Raw genomic sequence first — 24,646 nt, 5'->3', positions numbered from 1 at the left:
TATTCATATGAGTTACATTGATGGTGGCTACAAAATGTGTACTAGTTTCCCCTGACATCTATTTTTTACAAATACATGGTTTGATGACAAGGATACTAGAATTGAGTGGATAGTGTATTATTAACTGTATAAAGTGAGAACATGGCCACAGTTAACGATCTTTAAACAATAATAAAAAAATAACAGTAATAAATGTCTGACATTTTTCACAGAAGCTCTAATACTTTCCTCAGACCACTCTCATCGGGTGACAGAAAAACCTTAGTGCAGTTTTATTATAAACAGTGGCTCAGTTGCTGCTTCTAAGTCACTGATCAAAAGGACTCGGACAGAAAGAGAACTGTTTCAGACCTGTGAGATGGCTCAATGTGGAAAGCTGCTGGCTGCCACTCCTCATAATCTGAATATCTCCAGAACCCACAAAGTGGAAGAGCGAACCAACTCCAAGTTGTCCTTTGAATTCACCTCAACCGTGGTATGCATGAGTCAATCCACACACGCACACATATTATACATAATAAACGTACTTTAAAAAAAAATCCCCAGATTTTGCGGTGAGATCAGGGTTTGAAATGTGTCTTCTGTCACTTTCTGATACTAGCCTGTCATCTGCAAATTGGGGATATCAACCAATTCACATCTTTTCCTTTATTTGGAGCTGGTGTGCTTGAAAACATTATTATAATTTTTGGACATTCACTGCAACAAATACTTGAAGGTCACTGAAGAAAAGCTAATAAAAAAATACTTTTTCCAGTGGAGTTCATAGTGTACTCATCAGGTGTGGCGGCTTTATGCATATTATTTTATCCTCACAATAACCTCGTCGGATGGATCGCAATAGTCTCATTTTATAACCAGAAGGAAATCATGTTCTCCAAACTCCAAAGGCCTCTGTTCTTAACTACCCTGAGAAAAGGGATGTGCCTGTGGCAGTGGGAAAGGATATGAAGATTCTTTAAACGTTTTCTGTACTTGTGTGGTTGCTAGGGGCGCCTTGGATCCTAAGTTTTACTTGGTCCATTTTCCCTGGAAGTAAGTTTAATGGCCTCTCCTCGTCAGCCCGTCCGAAAGAAGTTACTGGAAAAGAGAGGAGGGCTGCGCCGTGCAGGTGGCGGAAGGTGGATCTCGGCGCAGTCGTTCAGGGCCAAGGGGAATCGGAGGTGGAGCGGGTGAAGGACCCGGAGCAGCCAAACGGAAGGAAACGCGGAGGCTTGGCTGAAGCCCACGTGTTGAGACGCGGAAGCCTGGCGCAACAGCTAAGTGCCCGCCCCCTCGCAAGCCCCGCCCACCGGGAACCCGGCATCCGGACCAATGGGCGTGGCTCGTGTGCGGGGCGTGGCCTGCGCACAGGTGCCGCCCCGGCCCGCCTGTTCCGTCGCCTCTGCCGTCGTGCGTGCGGCTCGGCGGAGGGCCGGGCCTGCGCTCTCTCCGCCTTCCTCCCCACCTCCGGCTGCCGGCTACACGGGTGTTTGCTGCCCGCGACCCGGTGCGATCGTCAGCCCGTTGCACGGTGAGTTCCCGAGGGAGCCCACGGGCCCCTAGGCCAGTGGCTTGGAGGCTGACGCCAGGCCGGAGCCGGGCCGCCGGGATGGACTGAGGGCAGCGGACGGCGTGGGGCGTGTGGATGAATGGGGCGCCCTCGGAGTAGGCCGCGCGGCCACGAGATCGGCCCTCGCCGCAGTCTGGGCAGAGCCTTGTCTCAGGGCAGGACGCCAGTGCCGGGTCAGGAGGGGAAAGGTGGTGTGCGGGGGGTCCTGCTCAGCTGGGCCGCGGGCCACCCCTTGTAGGCCACAGGACTGGACCGGCTCTCCCCATGCAGCTGTTCATTGGAGGCCTGGAGATGGGCCCGGAACAGGTGTCAAGACCCTAAGACGGGAGCTCTTTGGCCTCCCGATCTGGGCTTACAGGTTGGAATATCACTTCAGGAGCGGGGTCCCCTGCGTGGCTCGAAGAGGTACAAGCCAGAGGTCAGGGGTAGTTTTAGTTTCCAGCTTCTGAGACGCGAGATTGCTGTTCCTCGTCGGTTCCTATTGCAGTGTAAAGTGGGATCCAGTTTTGCACAGAGGATCTTGGAGCCAAAACGAGCAAGCAAAGACAGAAAGTTTGGACCTGTCAATCAAAAGGTTGAAAGTATTTGGAATGGGGGTAGATAGAGCCCCTGCTTTTTAGCATACCTGAAGCTCTGGGTTGGATTTTAAAAAGGGGTGAGGTGAGCCCCTGAGAAGTATCCAGTGTGTGGAGCGTGGGTTTTGAAGACTGTTTATAAGGACTGATTAGCCATACCTACAGTGTCAAAGGTGGAAAAGTCTGGGTTAGGAGGACCTCCAGGCCTAGCAGTGAGCGTTGTGGTAAACATTGAGTTGTGGAGAGAGGTGAAAGAGCGGGTCCCAGGTAATGCAGGGATGATTGGGGAGAGGAGACTGGATGGCTGGTGTTGCCAGAATGGGTTTTCTTTGCCTTGTGTCTCTGCCCCTGCTTCCGATGCTTTCCTTCGTATGACAGGTTAAGAAGGTGGTTGTCAGCAGCCAGGATGGAAGAGTAGAGCTAAGTTTTATGTTCGTCTTTGATTCCTTCTGTCACAGTCTTTCTGGGACTACTCAGAAGTGACTCTGACAAACATTAGAGTCTGATATGTTTACAGACCCCTCCCCTTTGTGTTAAAAACCGAATGGATTTCGCTCTTATTTTAGTTGAAGATTGATATATACAGTATGTTTTATTTTCTGTTACCCAGTTATATATTCTGTATACAGAAATGTGGTTTTTTTTTGCAGGGGTACTTTAAAAAGTTTATTTTGACATTTTAGATGCCGCCAAAAAAGGCAGGAGATGGAATTAAACCACCCCCAATCATTGGAAGATTTGGAACTTCACTGAAAATTGGTATTGTTGGATTGCCAAATGTTGGGTAAGTAAAAATCGGGACTTTTCATACTTTTATTTTATAAACTTTTGGGTCCTGTTTTAGAAATAGAAACTCACAAGGCAATAAGAATTGCAATTGAAAAAAAAGGGGGTGGGCTAGAATATTACTGTTACAAATCTAGGCTTTAACTTACATGTGTTTTATTTATTTAATTTTAGTTTTTTTGCATACATTGAAACGAGTTATTTATATTGTTTTGCTAGCCTCAGGAAGAAGCAAGGAGGCAATATCAATATCAAAATATCAATGAGGCAAGCCCAATACAGTGGCTTGAAATGTTGGGAGAAGCATAGTATTGCATTTGTTGGGAATTGTACCTCCAACCTAGGCTGTTACCAGGAACCTTTTACAGAACAATTTAGGAAATAGTTTTAAAACTTTTTTATAAAGCTCTTGAGAGAAGACGGTTGTCTAGGGGGTGAATTTTTACTGGAGAGAGAGGCGAGTACTTCGAATATACTGTTGGAAGGTGGGTAAAGAGTTTCTGTGACAGCATGTTTAAAGGCAGAGACAGGGAATCCACAGAGCAAGCTGGCTGCCCAGTCTAGCCAAAATGGTAAGCTCGGGGTTCAGCAAGAGACCCTGCCTCAGTAGGTAAGGTGGCAAGCCCTCAAGGAAGACACTTCTGTCAGCATCAGGCTGCCTTATACACACATGCACCCGTGTCTACACACATTTGAACATATGAATGCATGCCATACACATGTGTACACAAGTGTTTAAACTTGGGAATTATGTGAACAAAGTACTGAATTTTGTCATGTTTTCAAAATTAAGCATATATGCCATATATTTGCATGTAAGGCAGTGATAGCAGTATGTATGGGGTTTATCATATAGTTTTTTGCACATTTAACATTAATGTTCAGTGTCTGCTCTTTTCATTATTTAAACTATCTTAGCTAGGCATAATGGTTCACATCTTCATCCTGGCACTTGAGAGGCTAATGCAAAAGCATTACTGTGAGATTGAGGCCAGTCTGGGCCGTATTGAGATCTTGTAACAACAAGAAACACACACACACACACACACACACACACACACACACACACACACATATTACAAGGTGGTAGTGATGCACACCTTTAATTCCAGCGCTCAGGAGGCAGAGGCAGGTGGATCTGTGAGTTGGAGGCCAGCCTGGTCTACAGAGTGAGTTCCAGGACAGCCAGAGCTACACAGAGAGACCTTGTCTCGAAACAAAACAAAACAAACAAACAAGCAAGCAAGTGATTAGGTAGTAGGCACAGCGTGGATTTATGAGGCTCACTAGAGAATTAGTGACATGGAGAACAACTTTGTGCTCTGCTCCTTGGAGCTCCAGTTCCAGTCTTCAGTGAGTGGCACACGGTATGCTCAAGTACCCAGTTCTGAGATTCTTGTAATGTAAAACATGAGCAAATGTGTCCCAATTTCAGTCTCTTCTAGGGTATATTTTGAAGGGGTTTCCTGCTGTGCTAGAGTCTACTTGTAAAGTAATAATAAACAAAGAGTGGAAATACAGCAAAACAAGCAATCAAGCCAGGTACTGTAGGGCACTGTCAATACATTTGAAAGCAAAATATGATTATAATGTTTGCAGCGAGTTTTTCTGCACCAGTAAGAAAATTTTTAGATATTAGCATTCATCTCTTTGGAATCACTATAGTCAGAGGATCTAGAATTCAAATGGTACTAATTGAAAAGGGCCATCTTAAGATCTTAAGTGTTTTTTATGTAAGTTTTTTTTTTTAGGGGGGAACTAGAGTATAATAATAACTAATATACGAGAAAACCTAAAAGGTTTTATTATTCAGTGTAATTGTGGTATTTATGCTTTCAGCTTCAAAATAGTCCTCTTCAGTTTTATTGAAATGTTTTACATACAGTAAAATTTTACTTCAAAATATTTTGAATTTCATTTGTATTTATTTTGTTTGTGGATGTTGCCACAAATATTAGAGATCAGAGGACAACTTGTGGGAGTTGGTTCTTCCACCATGTGGGTTCAGGGGTTGAATTTAGGTCATCAGGCTTGGTGGTAGCCACCTTTACCTGCTGAGCCATCTCGCTGGCTTGAATTTATTTACTCAGTTTTGATAGGGAGGTCCTGAAGATTTGACTCAGGGCTTATGTGAAAATATATTTGTTTTTAAGCGATAGTTTATTTAATTTTGGCAATTGTGCTTGGTTATAAAATTTCTTTTTATAGAATGATCTTTCTTTTAAACAATATCAGGTAGGGTTCACTGTGTGAAACACAAATCTTGACTGTTTTAAGACACTGAAAGAGTGAACAGCTAGACTTTAGGAGGATAAGAGCTTGAGTGGTACAGCAAGTATTGAGTCCACATGGAGCTCAGCTACATGAATTCTTGACCTGGATGATTCTTATTTCTTTTCTTTCTTTCTCTTTTTGAAGACAGGGTTTCTCTATGTAGTCTTGGCTGTTCTGGAACTTGATCTGTGAGCCAGGCAGGTCTCGAACTCACAGAGATCCACCTGCTTCTACCTCCTGAGTCCTGGGAATTAAAGGCCTGAGCCATCACACCCTGCCAGGGTAGTTTAGTTAAGGATGGTCTGCTGGTGGAAATAAGGATGATCCATGTAGAAACTGTCTTGGTCAAGGTTACTGCTACAGTGATAAAAACACCATGACCAATAGCAAAAGCGACTTGGGGAGGAAAGGGTTCATTTTTATTGAGTTTACATATTCTGAATCACTGTCCATTGACAGAAGCCAAGGCGGAGACTCAGGCCAGTGGGGGAACCTCGAGGCAGGAGCTGATGCAGAGACCATCCATGCAGGAGTACTGCCTACTGGCTTGCTCTCCGTGGCTTGCTCAGCCTGCTTTCTTATAGAACCCAGGACCGTCTGCCCAAGGGTGTTCCCACCCATAATGAACTAATTAAGAAAATGCCCTACAGGCTTGCCTACAGTGATCTTATAGAAGCAATTTCTCAGTTGAGGTTCCCTCCTCTCAGATGACTCCAGCTTGTGTCAAGTTGGCATGAAACTATCCAGTACAGAAACTATCTAAGGAATCTCTTGATATTTAGAGAGTTAGTTAAGAATGCTTGCTTTTTTAGTATATATCTGTAAAGCTAATTACTAGAAGTTAAGAGGTTATACTGATAGCTAAACTGATTTGTTTGTGTTTGTTTTCATGACAAGGTCTCACTATGCAGCTCTGACTATCCTGGAACTCACTCTGTAGCCCAGGCTATTCTCGAACCCACAGAGATCCTCCTGCCTCTGCCTCCCTAGTGCTGGGATGCATCACTGAGCCCAGCTGAATTTTATATCATATTCTACCACACCATGTCATTTCATTTGTGACAAGGTCTCATTCTGTAGCCCATGCTGATCTAGAACTTACTGTGTAGCCCAGGCTGTCCTTGAGTCCCCAGGGATCTTTGTGCCTGTGCTTACTGAATGCTGGGGCTACAGGAATAAATCCCTTTGCCCAGAAAGCTAGTCTGGCATTTAGCAAACACTTACTATGTGCAAGTCTCTGTTCTGAGTGTTTGATACATGTTATCTAATTGAGTTAGCTATTTGACATCTTCGATTGGACTTTCAAGACTGTAAAGGAAGAGATTGTGTTGTTCCTGTTTATTGACATATTTCTAGTGCCTAGACTGGTGTTAGTAACATAGTGAACACCCAATAATTATTTGTGGAAGGTAGTAATTATTTGTGAATGGGATAATTTCCCTCCTTTGATAGCTGTATGTAGGCTTAGTGATAAAGAAACATGTTTTATTGCTGCTTTAATGAAGAAGAAAGAGTATCATGCCAAGAGTATGGACATTTGGTTTCTAGCTCTCTCTTACTGTTTCTTACCTCAGGGTGCTTTGTAAATTACCTCTTGTTTAGACCATTGTATTATTGTGAGTGTAAGGCTTAGAAGCCCTTGGGGGAAACTACTCGATGTTCTAGACTGTAACAGGGATAGCTCTTCTCGCATTGCATTAGGTTGAGTTACGATGTTGATGTTTGAACAGCCCAGATAACCTTGGCTTAAAGAGTTGGTTATGGAAAAGAGTGTTTTGCAGTCAGAGATAGGTTGCTTTAGTCATAGTGGACCTTCTTTATGATTGCCTTAGGGAATTCATAGTTTAGCAGTCCCTAGGATTGTGGCCTTTTCCTATGGCCTAGGCTGCTGTGAATTCCAGACAGCTGGTTACCCACAGTGTCAAAGGACCCAGTAATTTAGCAGCATTTCCCTTTCAACTGCAGTACCATACTCGCGCTACCATGCCTTTGCCAGAGTGTATTACAAGAATGAAGGTTAGGAAATGTAGTCCATATCTCAACACACACACACACACACACGCACACGCACACGCACACGCACACGCACACACTCGCTGCTGGGAGACATGTTATATCCTCTGTTTGAGCACCCCAGAGCTAGCTGCCCCAAGAAAGTAATTCTCTTGCTTGGTCGATATATCAGGTAATTATTCTTTAGTATGCCTACAACTTTCTCTTTCTAGCTGATTCCATTCTTGATTTTTTTCTTTTTTAGATTAAAAAAATTATGTGTGTATGCATATGGCTAGAAGCATCAGATTCCCTTTGAACTTGAGTTACAGGTGATTGTGAGTGGGTGTTGGAGATCAAACTCAGGTCCTTTGCAAGAGCAGAGCCATTTTGTGCTCTTAACTGCTGAGGAAAATCCCCCATTCTTGATTTTGTAAAGGAACTCTGAGGAAAATATTTTGTAGGCTGCAGATATTGATGATCACAGTATTTTCATTCTAAAAGAGCTGACACAGTTAAGCAAAATTCCTATGCCTGCTGAGTGGACAGATTTTCACACATCTTTATATATATATATATACACACATACACTTTATATATGTGTAATTTTAAATACTTTATATATTGTGCTAGGGATTCAGTGATAGTTGTCTTATTTATTTTATTTTGTTCACTTGTTTGTTTTTTGAGACAGAATCTTACTATGTAGATCAGGCTGACCTTGAACTCACAGAGAGCCACCTGCCTCTGCTTCCAAAGTTCTGAATGCTGGGATTAAATTCATGACCCACCACACCTGGCTTGCCTTATTTTTATGCATTTTAATTCTTTGGTCTTGTTATGTCTTGCCTGTAGGAACTGTTAATATGTCATTCCAAAGGTAATTTCCCTATTCCTTCTTCGTGTATTTTTTGAAATGCTTCTTGTTTTTGTATATTGAGTTAGTTATTAAATCATTTGTGTAGTATTAATGAGCTTATTTTATTCTTTGGATTATAAAAGGGAAGGGTGTCTGCCTTAGTTGATTTCCACTTTTTTTAATTGAAAATAAAATTTTCCATATAATATATTCTGATCCCAGTTTTCCCTCATCTCTTCTCAGATCCTCCCCACCCATCCAACTCCATGCCTTCTCTCTCTTTAGAGAACAGGCAAATAAAACAAATACCCCCCCCCAAAAAAAACAAAACAAACAGATAAAAAAGCCAAAGAAAAAGTACACCCACAACCCCCACCCCCCCACACCCCATAAAAACACAAAATCAGAAACCATTATATATAAGCAAGAGACCAGTAAGGTAAAAAATGCCCACAGCATTATGAGACAAAAATCTCCAAAAGTACCATTGCGTTTGTTTTGTGTTAGCCTCTCTTAAGTGTGATTTTTATACCCAGTGAGACTCCATTGGAGGAAACTTTTTGAGCAGTTGGTACTTGGAGATAGCTTCTGGGTTAAGAATGGGGGCTCATGTCTGCTTCCCCTTAGCACTGGGACCCCATCTGGCTTGGACCGTGCAGGCCCTGTGCGTGCTGCCCAGACTCTGGGAGGTCATGTGCATCAGTTCTGTCTGGGAGGCAATGTTTCCTTGATGTCGTCCTTTCCCTTGGCTTTAAAGATTTTTTTCTTGTCTTCTGCATAGATCCTTAGCCCCGAGGGGAGGGATGTGATGGAGACATCCCATTCGAACTCAAGACTGAGTTCGAAGGCCACTGTTTGCGCGTTGTCCAGTTGTGGGTCTCTGTATTTCTTCCCATCCACTGCAGGAGGAAGCTTCTCTGATGATGAGCTAGACACTGATCTGAGTTCAGGTCAGGTGCGTGGCTACTGGGGATCCCAGGTAGAAAGGGTTTCTAGATGTAGGTGGCTGACACAGAGGGACAGGAATGGGCTGAGAAGGTCCACAGGGAGGAGGAAAGCTCGGTTAGCTGCAAGATACAGAGGAGTCGTCAGGGAAGGGTTCTTGTGTGGGAGGATAGGTCCCTGCAAGCTGTCTGCTCCATGGCTGGGGATGAGACTGGAGAGACTGATGGAGGGCAGGAAGGAGAGCCTTCACCTTAGTTTTTGAGACAAGGTCTTTCACTGAACCTGGAGCTCAGCTCAGCTAGACTGGCTGGTCCGCTAGCTCCATGGACCCACCTGTTAGCACGTCGCCTGCACTGGCATTACAGACGGGGAAGCACTCCATTTCTACATGGGCTCAGGAGACATACACTCAGGTCCTCAGGCTTTGGTGGCAAGTACTTTACCAAGTGAACTTTTGACCCAGCCCCTCACTTGTTTTTCAGAATAAAGAAATATCTAAAAATGTAAGGAGACATGATTTTTAGGCTCATTTTCTTTCTTGTTTGGGTCTTGTGTCCAGGGAGCCCTGTTTCTTTTTATTCAAGAATGACATTAAGAGACTGATATCTGATCTCTAGGTATGATCATTGTTTCTGGGTGTGTTACTGAATTTAGGCCCCTTTACCTAATAGTTGTGAAATATGTGTAGCTACACTGACCTGTGTATATACATATATATTGGCATTCATTTGTCTTTTGTATTTTTCTGCTGGATAGATGCTTTTGACAGTTAAGTATCTAAATTCAGGAAAGTTTAGAGCTGATGAAATAACTCAGTAGGTGAAGGCCCCTGAGCCTGACCACCTGAGTTGAATACTGGGTCCCACATGTACTGTTCTCTAATCTCCACATGTATGCGGCGGCTAAGGTGCACCTCCACATGCAGGCACACTACGGAAGTAAGTGAAAAGTATAACTAAAGTCGTAAATGAAAGTTTGAAAGGACATTCTGCCATTGTCTGTGTCTTGGGTGTGTGGTAGAAATGTTAATTCAGTGTGCTGTGGGAATTTGCATTAATATTCATATTTTTCCTTTACCTATTGGAATTTTACTATGATTTTAGGGAAAACACCTGTTCAGTTAGATTTTTTTAATATACTAAAATACATAATTTCCAAAATGAAGTGTTTATGTCTTAAGTAGTGGGCTACACAATAAGTCTAGCCATTTTTTCTAATTATGTTTTTATTTTGAGATACTGTCTTCTTTGTAGCCTAAGCTGGCTTCAAACTCACTGTGTAGCTCAGGGTAGTTTGTAAATACCAATTTTGCCTCAGCCTCCTAAGTTCTAAGATTACAAGCATGCACCACTAGGCTGTTTTTTCAAGTCCCATCATTGCTGAAAGAGTCCTTTTGTGCAAACTAATCCTTTTGTTTAGTTTTATTTATTTTTTATTGTATGTGTATGTGTATGAGTGTATGTGTGTGCACCACAAGTGTACCTTCTGCTGATTATGCTCACAGAGGACAGAAGAGGACATTCCCCTGGAACTGGAGTTAAAATGGTTGTGAGCCAATATGTGGGTACTGGGAATTGAACCCAATTCCTCTGCCAGAGCAATAGGTGCTCTTAATTCCTGAGCCAACTCTCCAGCCCTTCAAACTCATTCTTGTGTGAATTTCCTATAAGTTTGAGTCTTCTGCTTGTCTTAAGTTTTAATAATAATCTCATGAGATTTAAATGTGTATGTATGTATAAAATTTCATTTCACAAAAAGCCTGTCTTCTGTCTTGGGCCAAAACAAAATTCTTTGCCTCCACAAGGGATTAGTTGAATAGATTTAAATAGATCAAAAATGTCTTAAGTTGCCATTGAAGCCCTAGTAATAATCTAGTTATTTTCTAGTTCTAGTTTCTTCTTATTCTTTATTTCATTTTGCTTTTTTTTTGGGGGGGGGTACCTACAGAGCTATTGGAAGATACAGGTCCTTTAGACTTTACTGAAGTCTACAGCAATAATCTTCAGACATCTCTGTTTTCTCCTTCCTTATTTCCTTTTTCATGCCTGTAGAATTACTGGGCCTTTCTAAAACTTGAAACCTATCTAAGGTGAGATGGACTATGAAAAATGGAGAATTGTCTTTTAAGTTTACTTTGAATATGTTACATTTTTTTTTTTCTCCCTAAGAACTAAGGGGCATTTCTTCTGGTGTATGTTTTGGTATATGGCCTGAAGAATAAACTGCTTTTTTGTGTGTGTGATGCTGAGGATTGAACTCTGAATTTCCTCGTGGTAGGCAAGTGTTCTGGTACTGAGCTATATCTCAGCCACTCTTAGCATCCTTAATATGTGGACAATGAGAATATATTTTTGAGGTTTATTTACTATGTATGGGTATTAAAATTATTAGATTTTTTTACAGTGTTTTTTACCATTTTGATTTATGCTTAGATTGATGGACCTTTGGTTAGTTTGTCTTTTCAAATTGGCTCTAAAATAGCTTTTCTCCCTTCTTTTATTTTCTTCTTTTTTAACCTTGGTCGAGTTGTATTACCAAGGTTGGTTTTGTAATCCTGGGCTTAAAAGCTATCCTCCTGCTTCAGCTTTCTGAAATAGTGGGGATGGCAGGCACAAACCCCAGAACTATTAATAGCTTCCTTCTGTTCTGTGAGAAAATTTGAGATTCCAGGTTATTTCTTTGTTATTTGTGTTTTCTTGTTTGATACAGGATCTTACTGTATAGCCCTGACTGGCCTCACACTCAAGATCTTCCTGCCTCAGCCTTGAACATTCTAGGATTGCAGGCATGTATCATTATACTCAACTCATTGTTGGCAGAGTTTCCCTGTCCTGCAGCCTCTCTCAAATAATCACTCAGAGGTTCAGTATTAATTACAAATGCTTGGCCAATAGCTCAGGCTTGTTACTAACTAGCTTTTACAACTTAACCCATTCCTATTAATCTGTGTGCTGCCCAGAGGCTCATGGCTTTTACCTCTATCCTATTTTGTGTGTTCAACTCATTCTGACCTCTGACTCTGCCCTTCATCCCATCATTCTCAGTTTGGCTTTCCCACCTAACTTTATCCTGTTCTGCTATTGGCCAGTCAGCTTGTTTATTAAACCAATCACAGTGACAAATCTTCACAGTGTACAAAAGGATTTTCCACAGCATTTCCCCCTTTTTGTCTAATTAAAAAGGTAGGTTTTAACTTTAACATAGTAAAATTATATACAACAAAAACAGTTATCAAGTAAGAATCATAGTCATAATATCCAATGTATTTGTATTTGGCAAAACTCAGAAAAAATGTTCCATTATCTATTTTATTTTTGTGAGTCCAAAGTTTTGTATATAATTTACCTTTTATCACAACTAAGGAAAAACTATAACTATTTAGTCTTCAACTCCATCAAAGATCACAGAAGGGTGAAATGTTACCTAATGACAGGGACATTTTGCTGCCTGGACAGTCACCCAAAGTTCCTCTGTAATGTTGGGGCATCCAACTCTGACCTACAGGCCTAGCATATCTGACAGACTTTTCTGTGAAGCAGGGAATTTTGAAAGACTGTCCTACCTTGTCTTGGCAAAGTTTAGCAGTCCCCTTTTTTGTGTCCTGCTGGTCTAGTTTGGACAGTAACTGTCAGCAATTGAGGCAAGGACAGTTTCTTTGCCCACATGGCTAGCTTTTGCCATAAAGGAAACAAACTCCATACGGAGTTTCTTTGATGCCCATCATCTTCTCTGAAGTAGATTGATGCTGCCAGGAACAGACATGTCTCACTGTCATAAAAAGCCTTATGTTATTAAAACATCTTAAGTGCCATATTCTGTAGATCTCTGAAGTGTTTGAAGACCACCTGTCTATCTAAAATAGATCTCTGTTTGACCTTGATAGCATACATAACATTACTTCAAGTTTGATTCTAATAGGTGACTAACTTTTAACCTGCATTTCTTTATTATCCTAAATAGTCTGTAATGTAGCTAGAGTTTTCTCCAGTTCCCGCCAAGCCCCGACAGTCCCGCAGCCCACCTATAAAATAAACACACAGACTCTTATATTATTTATAAACTGTATGGCTGTGGCAGGCTTCTTGCTAACTGTTCTTATATCTTAAATCAGCCCATTTCTATAAATCTATAAGTTGCCACGTGGCTCGTAGCTTACCAGTATCTTAACATCTTCTCATGGCAGCGTCTGGCAGCGTCTCTCTGCCTCAGCCTTCCACTTGCCAGAATTCTCCTCTCTCCTTGTCCCGCCTATACTTCCTGCCTGGCTACTGGCCAGTCCATGTTTTATTTATTAACCAATTCAGAACAACACATTTAACATACAGAACATCCCACAGCACTGTAATAATAACTTTCAAGGACTAGAAATTTATATTACATTGTTAAGTGAGCTGTATAGGTACAATACCTTAAACAAGAGTAGAAATGTAGGTACAGTAGCTTCTAACAAAAATAACCTTAGATTTTTATCAGTTTACAAAAACACCTTAAACAAGAGTAGAAACATATACAGTATAACAATAATAACCTTAAATTTTTATCAATAAACCAAAAATCTATGCCAATGTAAAATATTTAGGATTAATAGTTGTTTTTTGGAGTAAAGTAGATTCAACAATCTACCTTTTTATCTCATCATTTCTTTATTGTATCCCTCTTTTTTCTTTCAGAGAGAGATCATTGAATCAAACTTATTTGGCTGGTTTTTTGTTTTGTTTTTTAGCCATGACCAATAATAATTTGTAACCAACCACCCTAAACAAAGACAAACATCCATAATCCATCTTTTGGGAATATGGACATTGTTTTCTCTAGACTGCTTCCTGCTATCTGAGGGGCACAGCCATCTTTGGGGGACCCTGAGAAAAATTTAGGATTATGGTCAAGTCCTGACTGGAGAATTCTGTGCAACTGGATCATCTCAGCCAGCAGCCTTGAAGCTGTTCTGGATGCAGAATCTTGAGGAGACTGACAGAGGGATTTTGAGATACTAGATCACCTGGGCCATCTGTTTTCATTGGTCTGGTCTCTTTGCTCTGAAAGTACGTAAACTTTTAAAGGTAACATACATATCTGTATTAATACAAGTATAGACTGTGTATTGTACACAAGTCAGCCAAAGATGATATTTTGTTTTATGTTTGAGCAGGTAAAGTATACATCAGGTGTCTTGATTTTTCTTTAGCTTTTTTTTTTTTTTTTTTTGTTTGTTATCAGGATTTTAGGGGGTCTTTCTCAATCATCTGATTTTCTTTAACTTTGAATGAATCCACAGCCTTTTATTTTCTATGGAAATAAAAGCAGAACCTCCTTTCCAAAGTAACATACCTTTTGGCTTCCATTTTGAAGTCAAGACATTTTTAATAGATACACATATACACACACACGTACATATATGTATACACACATGTATATGTATGTACACACACGTACATATATGTACACACACACACACACACACACACACACACGTTGGTTTAATCCAACAGCATTTATACTCAAATGTCTCTTAGCAGCTATTGCTTTTTTGTCAGCATTCAAACAATTCAAAGACAATACAACAACACACAGTATCCAGATTCTCTGTGTATTTTCCAGCTTTATGTGGCTTTTTTTCTTTTATATTACTTTGCTCCCCTTTTAAGGATGCTATTTTATTATTTTAAAACTATATTTTTAAAATCTGTGACTATGCCCTTTCTTTTTCCCTCCCAAGCTCATGTATATTTAAACATACTGTAAACTATTTAGAGGGTTTTTTTGGGGGGTTGTTTTGGCTGAATCTGTTTTTACTGTATGTTTCTATCCTTTTCGACCACACGAGTCTCTAAACTGCTAACAGCATGGCTAGGATGAAGCTGTGGCTTTGGCATCTGCTCTGCCCCTCGTTGGTTCATGAGAGCTTAGCTTCATGGCAGAGGTGTCTGCGGGGCCGTGTTTACTGCCCTAGCTCTGGGGAGTTTGGGGCCCACGCTGCCACCAGGAGAGGACCACCTGCTGCTCATGAACCAAACCCATTTAAGTGTTAGCAGGGCTTCTTAGAGGAGCTGCGCCCTGTGCTGGTGTTGTCGGAAGCCACCTCTTGAGGAACTGCGCTTCTGCTTGCCGCTGTCAAACAGAGCCTGCTGAGAAAAGGAGTTACCAAGAAGCCATGCTTGACTCCATCTTTTGTGTGTTTAGAATCCCTTAAGCTTCTTCAGGCTTTATGTGGATATATGTGGCCTTGGACATTGGGTGCCATTTGTTGTCAGAGTTTTCCTGTCCCACAGCCTCTCTCAGATAATCACTCAGAGGCTTAATGTTAATTTCAAATGCTTGGTTAATAGCTCAGCCTTGTTACTAACTAGCCCTTATAACTTAACCTATTTCTATTAGTCTATGTGCTGCCTGGAAGCTCGTGGCTTTTACCTCTATCCTATTTTGTGTGTCTGACTCATTCTCTGGCTGGTGACTCTCTTGTCTCCACCCTTCCTCATCCCAGCATTCTCAGTTTGGCTTTCCCGCCTAACTTTATCCTGTTCAGCTATTGGCCAGTTGGCTTGTTTATTAAACCAATCACAGTGACAAATCTTCACAGTGTACAAAAGGATTTTTTACAGCAGCTCATCTTACACGTATTTTTTTTGTGCCAGATCTGAAACCACCTATTTCTCTGAGAAGTCTTGATCATTTTTAGTAGGCATGACATTTAAAGACCATGGTGTAAATGCAAATTCTCTTAAAAAGTATCCGATCTTTGTGTTTATATATTAACATTTTAAATTATGTTGTCTTATAGTCTTTTAAAAGTTAAAATGTGTATTATCATACGGGTGTGTGTATGATATGTGTGTGGGAGTGTTTGCATGCCTTGGTGTGTCTTTGGAGGTCAGAGGACAATTTTGTGGAAGTTGTCCCACCTTTACAAGAGGTGCCAGAGATCAAACTCAGCTTGCCAGGTTTGTGTGGCAACTTTGTGTGTAGAGACTTGCTAAACCTCACTGGCTCAGGCTGTACATCCCTTTGGGGAAGTAAATGGATTATGCTTTTATAAATATATACACACCATTTTAAATTAAGTGTATGACATCCGTTTTTATAAGATTGAAACTAAGGGGCAGTTCTATAATGAAGTCAGTGATTTCCTCCCAATCCTTTTAGTCCTAGAGTTTTGACGTTGTTACTAGTACTGTGTCTCATGGGACTTGGGTCCTGGAACTCTGACCAGGGGGGACAAGGATATGGAGAGAGGACAGTAACACTAAGGAACAACAGACACATGGACAGGAAAAGCTGGGTCAGGTGGGTTGTGTGCTCTGATGGAGCCTCAGCATAGGGCGAGGGAGCTTGAAGAGGAAGCTGCAGTGGCTGCTTCTCATACACAGTGGTCACTCTGTTATACTTGAACCCCCCTACCCCCACCCTGGAAAGTTTTGCTATCCTGTGGAGCCTGGCCTCTGTAGGAACCAGCTTTGTCAAAATCCCTGTAGGCCCAAGGCCTTGATCTTTATTTGTCATGGCTGTGTGTGTGTATCACCAATAAACATTCATCCAGGGCTTCCTCTGCTCTCTGCAAGCTGGGTTGTTATGGGTTGTACTATAAACCCTACAGCAGTCACCATTAGTTTGTGGGTTGTTAGCTGAGCGTGAATCTAGCCCCGTTTTTCTAAAACCTGCCTTTATACCATATTTCTGAATATATTTAAAACATGGAGTTGTGTACTGGTGAATCTTGTAAGAGGCCTGATAATGCCCACCTTTACCCTCTGTATTCCAACCAGCAGTGATTTATATGCACATTTTAGCATCATTTCTACTTAACTCTGAAATGTTTAGTCTCAACTGATGTCAGTGCAGTATTTAAAGACTGATAGGTAGGGGCAGTTCAGTGTCTTGTTAAAGCACACTTCTCACTAGTAGCACTAAGGTAAGCCTTGATTGTTACTTTTTGTTTATCACATTTTTTTTAAAGATTTATTTATTATGTATACAGTGTTCTGTCTACATGCATGCTTACAGGCCAGAAGAGGGCACAGGATCTCATTAGGGATGGTTGTGAGCCACCATGTGGTTGCTGGGAATTGAACTCAGGACCTCTGAAAGAACAACCAGTGCTCTTAACCGCTGAGCCCCTGTTTATCACATTTTTTAGGGCTTTCAAAATTATGTACCAAAGGACTGGTTCCTTGGTTTAAAAGTTTAATCAGGTGTGCTGTGGTTAAGTATGATTTTTTTTCCACTGATGAATATAAGCTAATTAGAATATAAGCTAATTAGACCTCATTTGAAGACACAGGTTTACCTTAAAATTTGGGGGGAGGGGAAGGAAAATAATCATTTTAAATCCACTATAGTAACACAATTATTATATTCTTTGAATATTCTTTGTTAATATATTTAGTGCATATGCAAACATTTTTACATAATCACATCTAACCAGAGTTTGTAAGTTCTAGCCTCATAATTACCATCTGATCCTTAACTTTCTCAATTCTTCAGGTTAAAGCCAAAAAACACTATAAAACACTAATTCTCATTTTAAATTCCTCGGGCCCTTGATCTGGATCAAGGGAAAGTCATTGTAGTGAGGTCTCTACAGTCTCTCTTGTTGATGGGAGTTTGGACAGTAGTTCAAGCAAATCAGCAAGTCCTCAAATGTCTCATTTTGTTTCAGATTTTGCTGTGCTTTTGGCACATTTTACAAACATGACCGGTGTTACTGTGGTTTGGCTTCATCTTTAAAGTATTTATCACTTGATACGAATCAGATAATTGGAAAATCAGTGACTAGTTTATTCCATATGAATGCACTTTTTATCTTGGTTTAAATCATATAGTGAAAAAATTCACATTTTTTACTTTCAGAATTCGTAGTTTGAGGCTTACCAGTAATCCTTGTGTAGTAACTTAGAAGTTAGTGTGAGCTCTGACCTCCCACTTCTTGGCAAATAGCAGCCACTCCTCAGTTTGGGGTGCTTTGGGAAGTTATGTTAGCTTTTAGTATGTCATGTTAGAGAAGATTATGTTAGATATGGGTGAAATGATATTGGCATTATGAGGATACATTATGAGAAGAATATGTTTTGTGACATTATATAAAACTTCATTTGTCTTCTATAACAAAGGTTCTTTGGGAATATTCTTTTCAAATTCCAAATAGACTGAAATAGGGAATATAACCTGATTATAAAATTATAAACTATATATCAAATTTGATATTTTGCATTAGTAAAACTGTTTCTTCTCCTTTCCCAGATTTGTCCTTATAAATCTTGAGCTCTGAAATTAGCATCAGATGTGTTTTTCTTAGCAATTTAAGAATTGACTGAAAGTCTTTCCTTACTTTAGGAAGTCCACCTTCTTCAATGTATTAACCAATAGTCAAGCTTCTGCAGAGAACTTCCCATTCTGCACTATTGACCCTAATGAGAGTAGAGTGCCTGTGCCAGATGAGAGGTTTGACTTCCTTTGCCAGTATCACAAGCCAGCCAGGTAAGAAATACGTTATGCCATGATTCATTTGCTCATAGATGGGGTAAATATGTATGTTTGATATGTTCAGAATCAAATTTCTTCCTAAATTAATGTAGCATTACTTTGCATGATTATAAAAGCAATGTAGAATAGAAAAAGGAAGAAGGAAGGATTTTGTATGTTAATAGAGTTATTTTTTCTGAGATTGTGAAGTAGGAGAAATTAGCTTATATTATATGATCTCATCATGTATTATAAGGATATACATGTATTATGCACAGGAAAAGGTATGTAGTGAAGGTCACAAATTTATTGATGATTCTGGGTAGTGGAATTTTTAGCTGATTTTTGGTTGTTTGTTTGTTTATTAACACAAGATTTAATGAGGTATCCCAGACTGGCCTTGAACCATAGTCTTCTTGCCTCAGCCTGAGATTACAGTGCTGGGATTACAGGCGTTCAGCACTACAGCTGGCTAAGACGGTTTCTTACTGTGTAGTTTTCCCTTGGTGTCCATGCATGGGCATTGATTCTTAGGCCCTAGGGATATCAAAAGTTGCTCACCTAAAATGCTGTAGTCATTTCCTCCATAGAGCCTTTGCCCCACCTCTATATATTTCACATCAACTCTATTACTTACACAATTAAGTGTTATGTACTTTATTGTTGAGGGAATAATGACAAGGAAAAAATCTGCATGCTCATTGTAGGTATGGTTTCTTTCTTGTGAATATTTTGGATCTGTGATTGGTGGGATGTAAGGTATAATATATAATACAGTTTTGTTTTGTTTTTTGTCTTGTTTTTGAGACAGAGTCTCACTGTGCAGCTGTGGCTGTCCTGGAACTCACTATGTAGATAGGCCAGATTGGCCTCAAATTTACAGAGATCTGCCTGTTTCTGCCTCCTGGGTCCTGAGATTACAGGTGTGGGCCACCACACCGGTTCTAGCTGTACCTTAGTTCTGCTGTCACGTTTTCATACAGGTTGTATTTTTGACCTTATAAACTGCAGAAGACAGGCTCCCTTTCAATCTCTTTATATCCATAAGAGCCTTTAATCGATGGTTTTAGTAAAGGAAAACAAGGAAATTTCTGAGGAATTCATTCCCTTACTACCTAAAATTTCAACAGATTTGAATATCAAAAGATTGATTATGTCTATATATTTGAAATTTTCAGCAGCATCCCATGACCGTACTGTGGCAGTTGGACCTTTACAAGGACTGCCTGTTGGCAGGAGCACAGCCTCAGCAGTAGCCAGGGCCCAGCCAGGAGGGCTGCAAATTAGACAGTGGCCTGCTGGATTTGAGAGAATGGTTATGGAGGGGGTTCGGCAAAGGTGCGGCTATATCGGGCATCACAGGAGCATCACCGGACCAGTGTTGGAGGAGAGGGACAGATGCAGATAAGGAGAAAGCCACTGGGAACTCTGCAGGCTTTAGATTAGATGGGCAGGATTAGAGAGAGCTGGTAGCCTATAATATACATTCAGAAATAAGTCCAGGAAGTTATTAATACTCTAGGGAAAACCCATATACTGTGCTTTGTATACACATTGAGGGATATACTTCTCAGTGTGGTTATACCTGTTTTATCACGGGTGAGGTGACCAGTCACTCCTCACTATGTATCTACTTTCTGTCTCTGTGTCCTACAATGTATTATCTTATTTTTTCCTTAATAAAGTTTCATTTTGTCTAGTTAAAGATTAAAATACATACTTAATGAAAAATGACTTTCTAGATTAAATACAAATTGAAACTATCATTTCTATTATCTGCTTCTAGTACTACTATGTACATAGAAAGTATGTTTACTTTTTGTTTACTACTACTGAAAATTTAGTTTTCTTTTTAGCTTTTCTCTAACTTTTCATTCAGTATTACATTCATTCACAAAATAGTTTTATTCACTATTTTGAAGTGCTGATAAATACCAGGTTTCTGTTTCTAATCCTGGATTCTGCAGAATCCCAAGCGTATCTAGTTGCTTGCTTGATTGTGGTACTTGGTATGTGCATGTACCAACAGAACTTTTAGTAATATAACTCATTGGAGTTTTAATTCAGAGATAGGGCAATAGTTTCCTCCCTCATTTTCCTAGGTAAGGAAGTCTTAATGTGGGCTGTGGAGATGGCTCAGTGGATAAGATGCTTGCCATACACTCACAAACACCCAAGTTTATTCTCCAGAACCTACATTAAAACGAAACAAAACCTGGGCATGATGAGGATGCACTTGTAATCCCAGCAGTTGGGTGGCAGAGACAGGTGGATTTCTGGGCTTTGTTGGTCGATAGCCAGCCTTGTTGGCAAACTCCAGATAGATGAGAAACTTTGTCTCAAAAAACAAGGTGGATGATAGCTGAGGACAGTGCTTGAGGTTGACCTCTGGTGCTATGGGATCGATGCCCATGTGAACACACTCACACACACACTGCACGCTCATCTTCACATGTGCACAGAAGGGTAACTGGAGATGGCTCAGTGAGGAAAGGCCTTGCACCCCTGTGTGAGGACTGCGTTCGATCTCCATCACTCAGGCACATGCGGTGCACTGAAGGTGGAGGTGGACTGTCTGGAGGAAGCTGCTAGCCAGGCTGGCCATGTCTGTGAATTCTATGAATTCAGCAGTTTTGGTGTTTTGAGTTAACAGATGGTGTTTGAGGAAGAGTAGATGTAGATGGTGTCTCAATGAGTAAAGTAGATGGTGATTAAGGAAGACTCCCAATATTGACTTTGGGCCACTACATGCTCTTGAAGACACCTGTGAGTGCATACCCACACACACCCACACACTTCCATTCACCTCTGAACACTCATCCACACATGCACACACAATAGAGGGCCATCGAGATGGCTCAGCAGGTGCAGGAGGCTGCCATCAAGATTGATGACCTGAGTTTGATCCCTAGGACCCACATGGCAGAAGGAAAGGACTGACTTTTGCAGTTTGTCCTCTGACCTCCACAAGTGAGCTGTGGCACATGTGCACAGACGCATACACGCATGTATGAAATAATAATGTAATAAAAACTAAAAGACAGAAAAAGTCACAATATATAGAATGTTTATTTTGAGAGCTATTAATTTATCTATTATTATGTACTTTCCAAACTTTGTTCCAAGAAGCAAGTAGTTAATTTAAGTGAAATGTTTGGAGAATTCAGTTGGTTGATAAGCAGGTTCTTTATAATTATCTTTTGTATTTCAGCAAGATTCCTGCTTTCCTAAATGTAGTGGATATTGCTGGCCTTGTGAAGGGAGCTCACAATGGACAGGGCTTGGGGAACGCCTTCTTATCTCATATTAGTGCCTGTGATGGGATTTTTCATCTAACACGTAAGTACTGTTGTTTGTTTACTAAGGAAGACTAATGTTTGTGTGTGTCTCCATGTTGCCCAAATAGAAATGAGTGGTTTATGGATGAAAGTGGTATGCTTTGTAAGATGAGTCATGAGTTAGCCTATTGATTTCTAACCTTAATGTTCCTATCGTTTCCCCATGAGATCACGGCATAGCAAATGTATTCCATGATATTAAAGTCCATTTGAATGCTATCCCTTGTTTTGGATTAGAGACCTGAGGTGTGTTTCTGTGTGAATTGATTTGGTGATTATAAAGGCTTTTTTTTTTTTCTAATCTATTTGAGTTGTGCTGGGTTGAGCCCAGAACTGCATGCATGCTAGGTGAGAGTTCTGCACAAGGCTTTGCCTCTCCTTATGCTGTGGGACTCCTCTGCACTTCTGCTTTTCCTCAGCTGAGAAGGCAGAATTGGGAGAAGGGGTTTCTGTTTCAGAGGAGGGAAAGGTACCCAGGGCGTCTGTTACAGATACAGGGAGTAAGAAGGAAGTCTGGATCGTCTCAGCTGGTGCTTATGGAAAGCCAGAATGCAAAGAACAGTAAGAACCTTGGGCTCTTTTGAACCCAAAGGGATGGGGAGATGGTTCAGCCTTGTAAGCAAAAGGACATGAGAAAGACCAAGATTGGAGGATCATCATTTGATCTGCCTAATTCTAATATTAGCACCAAACATAGGAGGCCCCCATGGTCATTGTGTACCTAAGAACATGGATGCTAGGAAGTCATTAAACTTAGGCACAGGCTGATGACTGTTTTAACCCTGGCACAGTGACTGCGCCTTAATCTACTGCTATTTTAGCTAGTAATTGCAACTCCACACTTACTGGCCTGCTTCTCTAGCAGCAGCCTGGCCGCTCAGGCCACATCCTGGTAGGAATTCTGTTCCCACAGTCACAGGCTCATGTTGCTGCCGTTAAAGGTAACTTGAACTAAATCTCTGTCGTTCTATTTATGAAAAAGACTCGAGATTCAAAGGCTGGGGTGAAAACCTGCTAGCTAAGAGAGGCTGAATAACAACTAGCTAACCTTCTCTCCTTGCTGGTGTCTCCCATAGACCCATGCTTCTGCTTTGCCAAACCAGAAAAATCTGTGCCACTCCCAAACCCACCCTACTACTTCCTGTGTCTCTCTATCTCTCCCAGATGCCCTCTGATGCCCTATGATAACTTTCTGTTAACTTGTTGCTAATGCAGCCTCCTGGCCCAGGGTTAATTTTATTTAAATAACTCAAATGCAAAATCAGGATTCACAGTGTGATCAAATATCCCCCAACAGATGACTGATCTTGGAGGACTGAAAAATACATTGTCCAAATTGTTAGGATATACATAACATTTCACTTGAATAGTGGCACAGGTTCTTGCGAGGGATACTCTCTGAAGTTGAGATGTTGAAGACAGTTTCCTACAAACCTGAATAACCCTCGGTACTCCATTTTCCATTCAGTGCCTATGCCAGCTCCATGGAGCAAACACCTGGGAGATTTGGGCTAAACTACAGTGTTTTGTGTGTCTTTAAGTCCTGTCTAGGTATACTGTTTTGTTTCATGTCACTTGTGTTACTGAGTAAAATGCATGCTGTTTATGCTGGGGAGATGGCTCGGAGGTTAAGAGCGCCTTTCTTCTTCCAGAGGACCTGAGTTTGGATCACAGCCCTCTTGTCAGGTGGCTAAGGACTTCCTGTTATCCAGCTCCAGGGGATCTGGAGCCTCCCTTTGGCCTTCAGAGGCACCTTCACACATGTGGCATACATACATAGACACACGCACGCATTAAAAAAAAAATTTAAGCCAGGTGGAGGTGGTGCACACTTTTAATCCCAGCACTTGGGAAGCAGAAGCAGGCAGATCTCTGAGTTCGAGGCCAGCCTGGTCTACAGATCGAGACTAGGACAGGCACCAAAACTACACAGAGAAACCCTGTATCGAAAAACTAAAAAAAAAAAAAAAAAAAAAAAAAAAAACCAAAAAAAAAAAAAAAAAAAACCCTTAAAATCCACAATCCACAACACCACATGAGATTTGATGATTCTGTCAGTTAGACAGTCAGTAAAAGAATTTTATGGGGTCTGGAGAGACGCTCAGCAGTTAAGAGTGTGACCGATCTCCAGAGGACTCTGATTTAGTTCCCAGATTCTATGTCCGGTTGCTTACAACCACCTGCAACTCGAGTTCTAGGTGATCTGACACCTCTGGCCTCCAGTGGCCCCTTGTACATGTAACCCCCCGCCCCTCCCACACACACACAGGTACACACATGTACACATAATTAAAAATGAAGTAAATCTTAAAACAAAACCTCTTATTAGGGATAGGACTATGGCCTGGTTGTAGAGAGTTTGCTTACCAGGTATGAAAACTATTTTCTCCCCCGCGGTGTCCTACCTCAAAGGAAAGTTTCTGGTGTTTATCAAAAACACTAGAAATTCATATTCCAAAGACTTATTTGGTAGATTAGACTGCTTTTGAAAATTAAGTATCTCTTATGCTTAGTATGTATTACTTTTGTGGAAGATTTTATTGTTGGAAACATCTGTTTGTACCAGTTCATTTATTTTATTTTATTTTTTTTTGTTTTGTTTTTCGAGACAGGGTTTCTCTGTGTAGCTTTGCGCCTTTCCTGGAACTCACTTGGTAGCCCAGGCTGGCCTCGAACTCACAGAGATCCGCCTGCCTCTGCCTCCCGAGTGCTGGGATTAAAGGCGTGCGCCACCACTGCCCGGCCTAGTTCGTTTATTTTTAAGTCTTTTGAAGCTAATTATTCAAAATACTTCTTCAGGTTAGTTATTTGCATCAACTGAGACAGCTTTTTAAAATAAAAAATGAAGGCCAAAGCCTTCATTCACATT

General features: G+C 41.0%; 1 protein-coding gene across 1 annotated transcript in view; it reads left to right on the top strand.

Moving 5' to 3' along the window:
- The first annotated feature begins 1,356 nt into the window (after positions 1-1,356).
- Ola1 (Obg like ATPase 1) overlaps positions 1,357-24,646 on the top strand; it is a 134,452-nt gene continuing 111,162 nt past the window's right edge. Inside the window, exons 1-4 of the mRNA XM_028885712.2 lie at positions 1,357-1,513; positions 2,811-2,911; positions 18,311-18,454; positions 21,651-21,778. Of these exons, the coding sequence (XP_028741545.1) occupies positions 2,811-2,911; positions 18,311-18,454; positions 21,651-21,778 (373 nt within the window). The 5' untranslated portion in view covers positions 1,357-1,513. The remainder of the gene's footprint in view (positions 1,514-2,810; positions 2,912-18,310; positions 18,455-21,650; positions 21,779-24,646) is intronic.

Source organism: Peromyscus leucopus, chromosome 4 (genome assembly GCF_004664715.2).
Source record: "Peromyscus leucopus breed LL Stock chromosome 4, UCI_PerLeu_2.1, whole genome shotgun sequence".
NCBI lineage: Eukaryota > Metazoa > Chordata > Mammalia > Rodentia > Cricetidae > Peromyscus > Peromyscus leucopus.
Note: the sequence above shows the minus strand (reverse complement) of the source record. Positions and strands in the feature narration are given on the sequence as shown.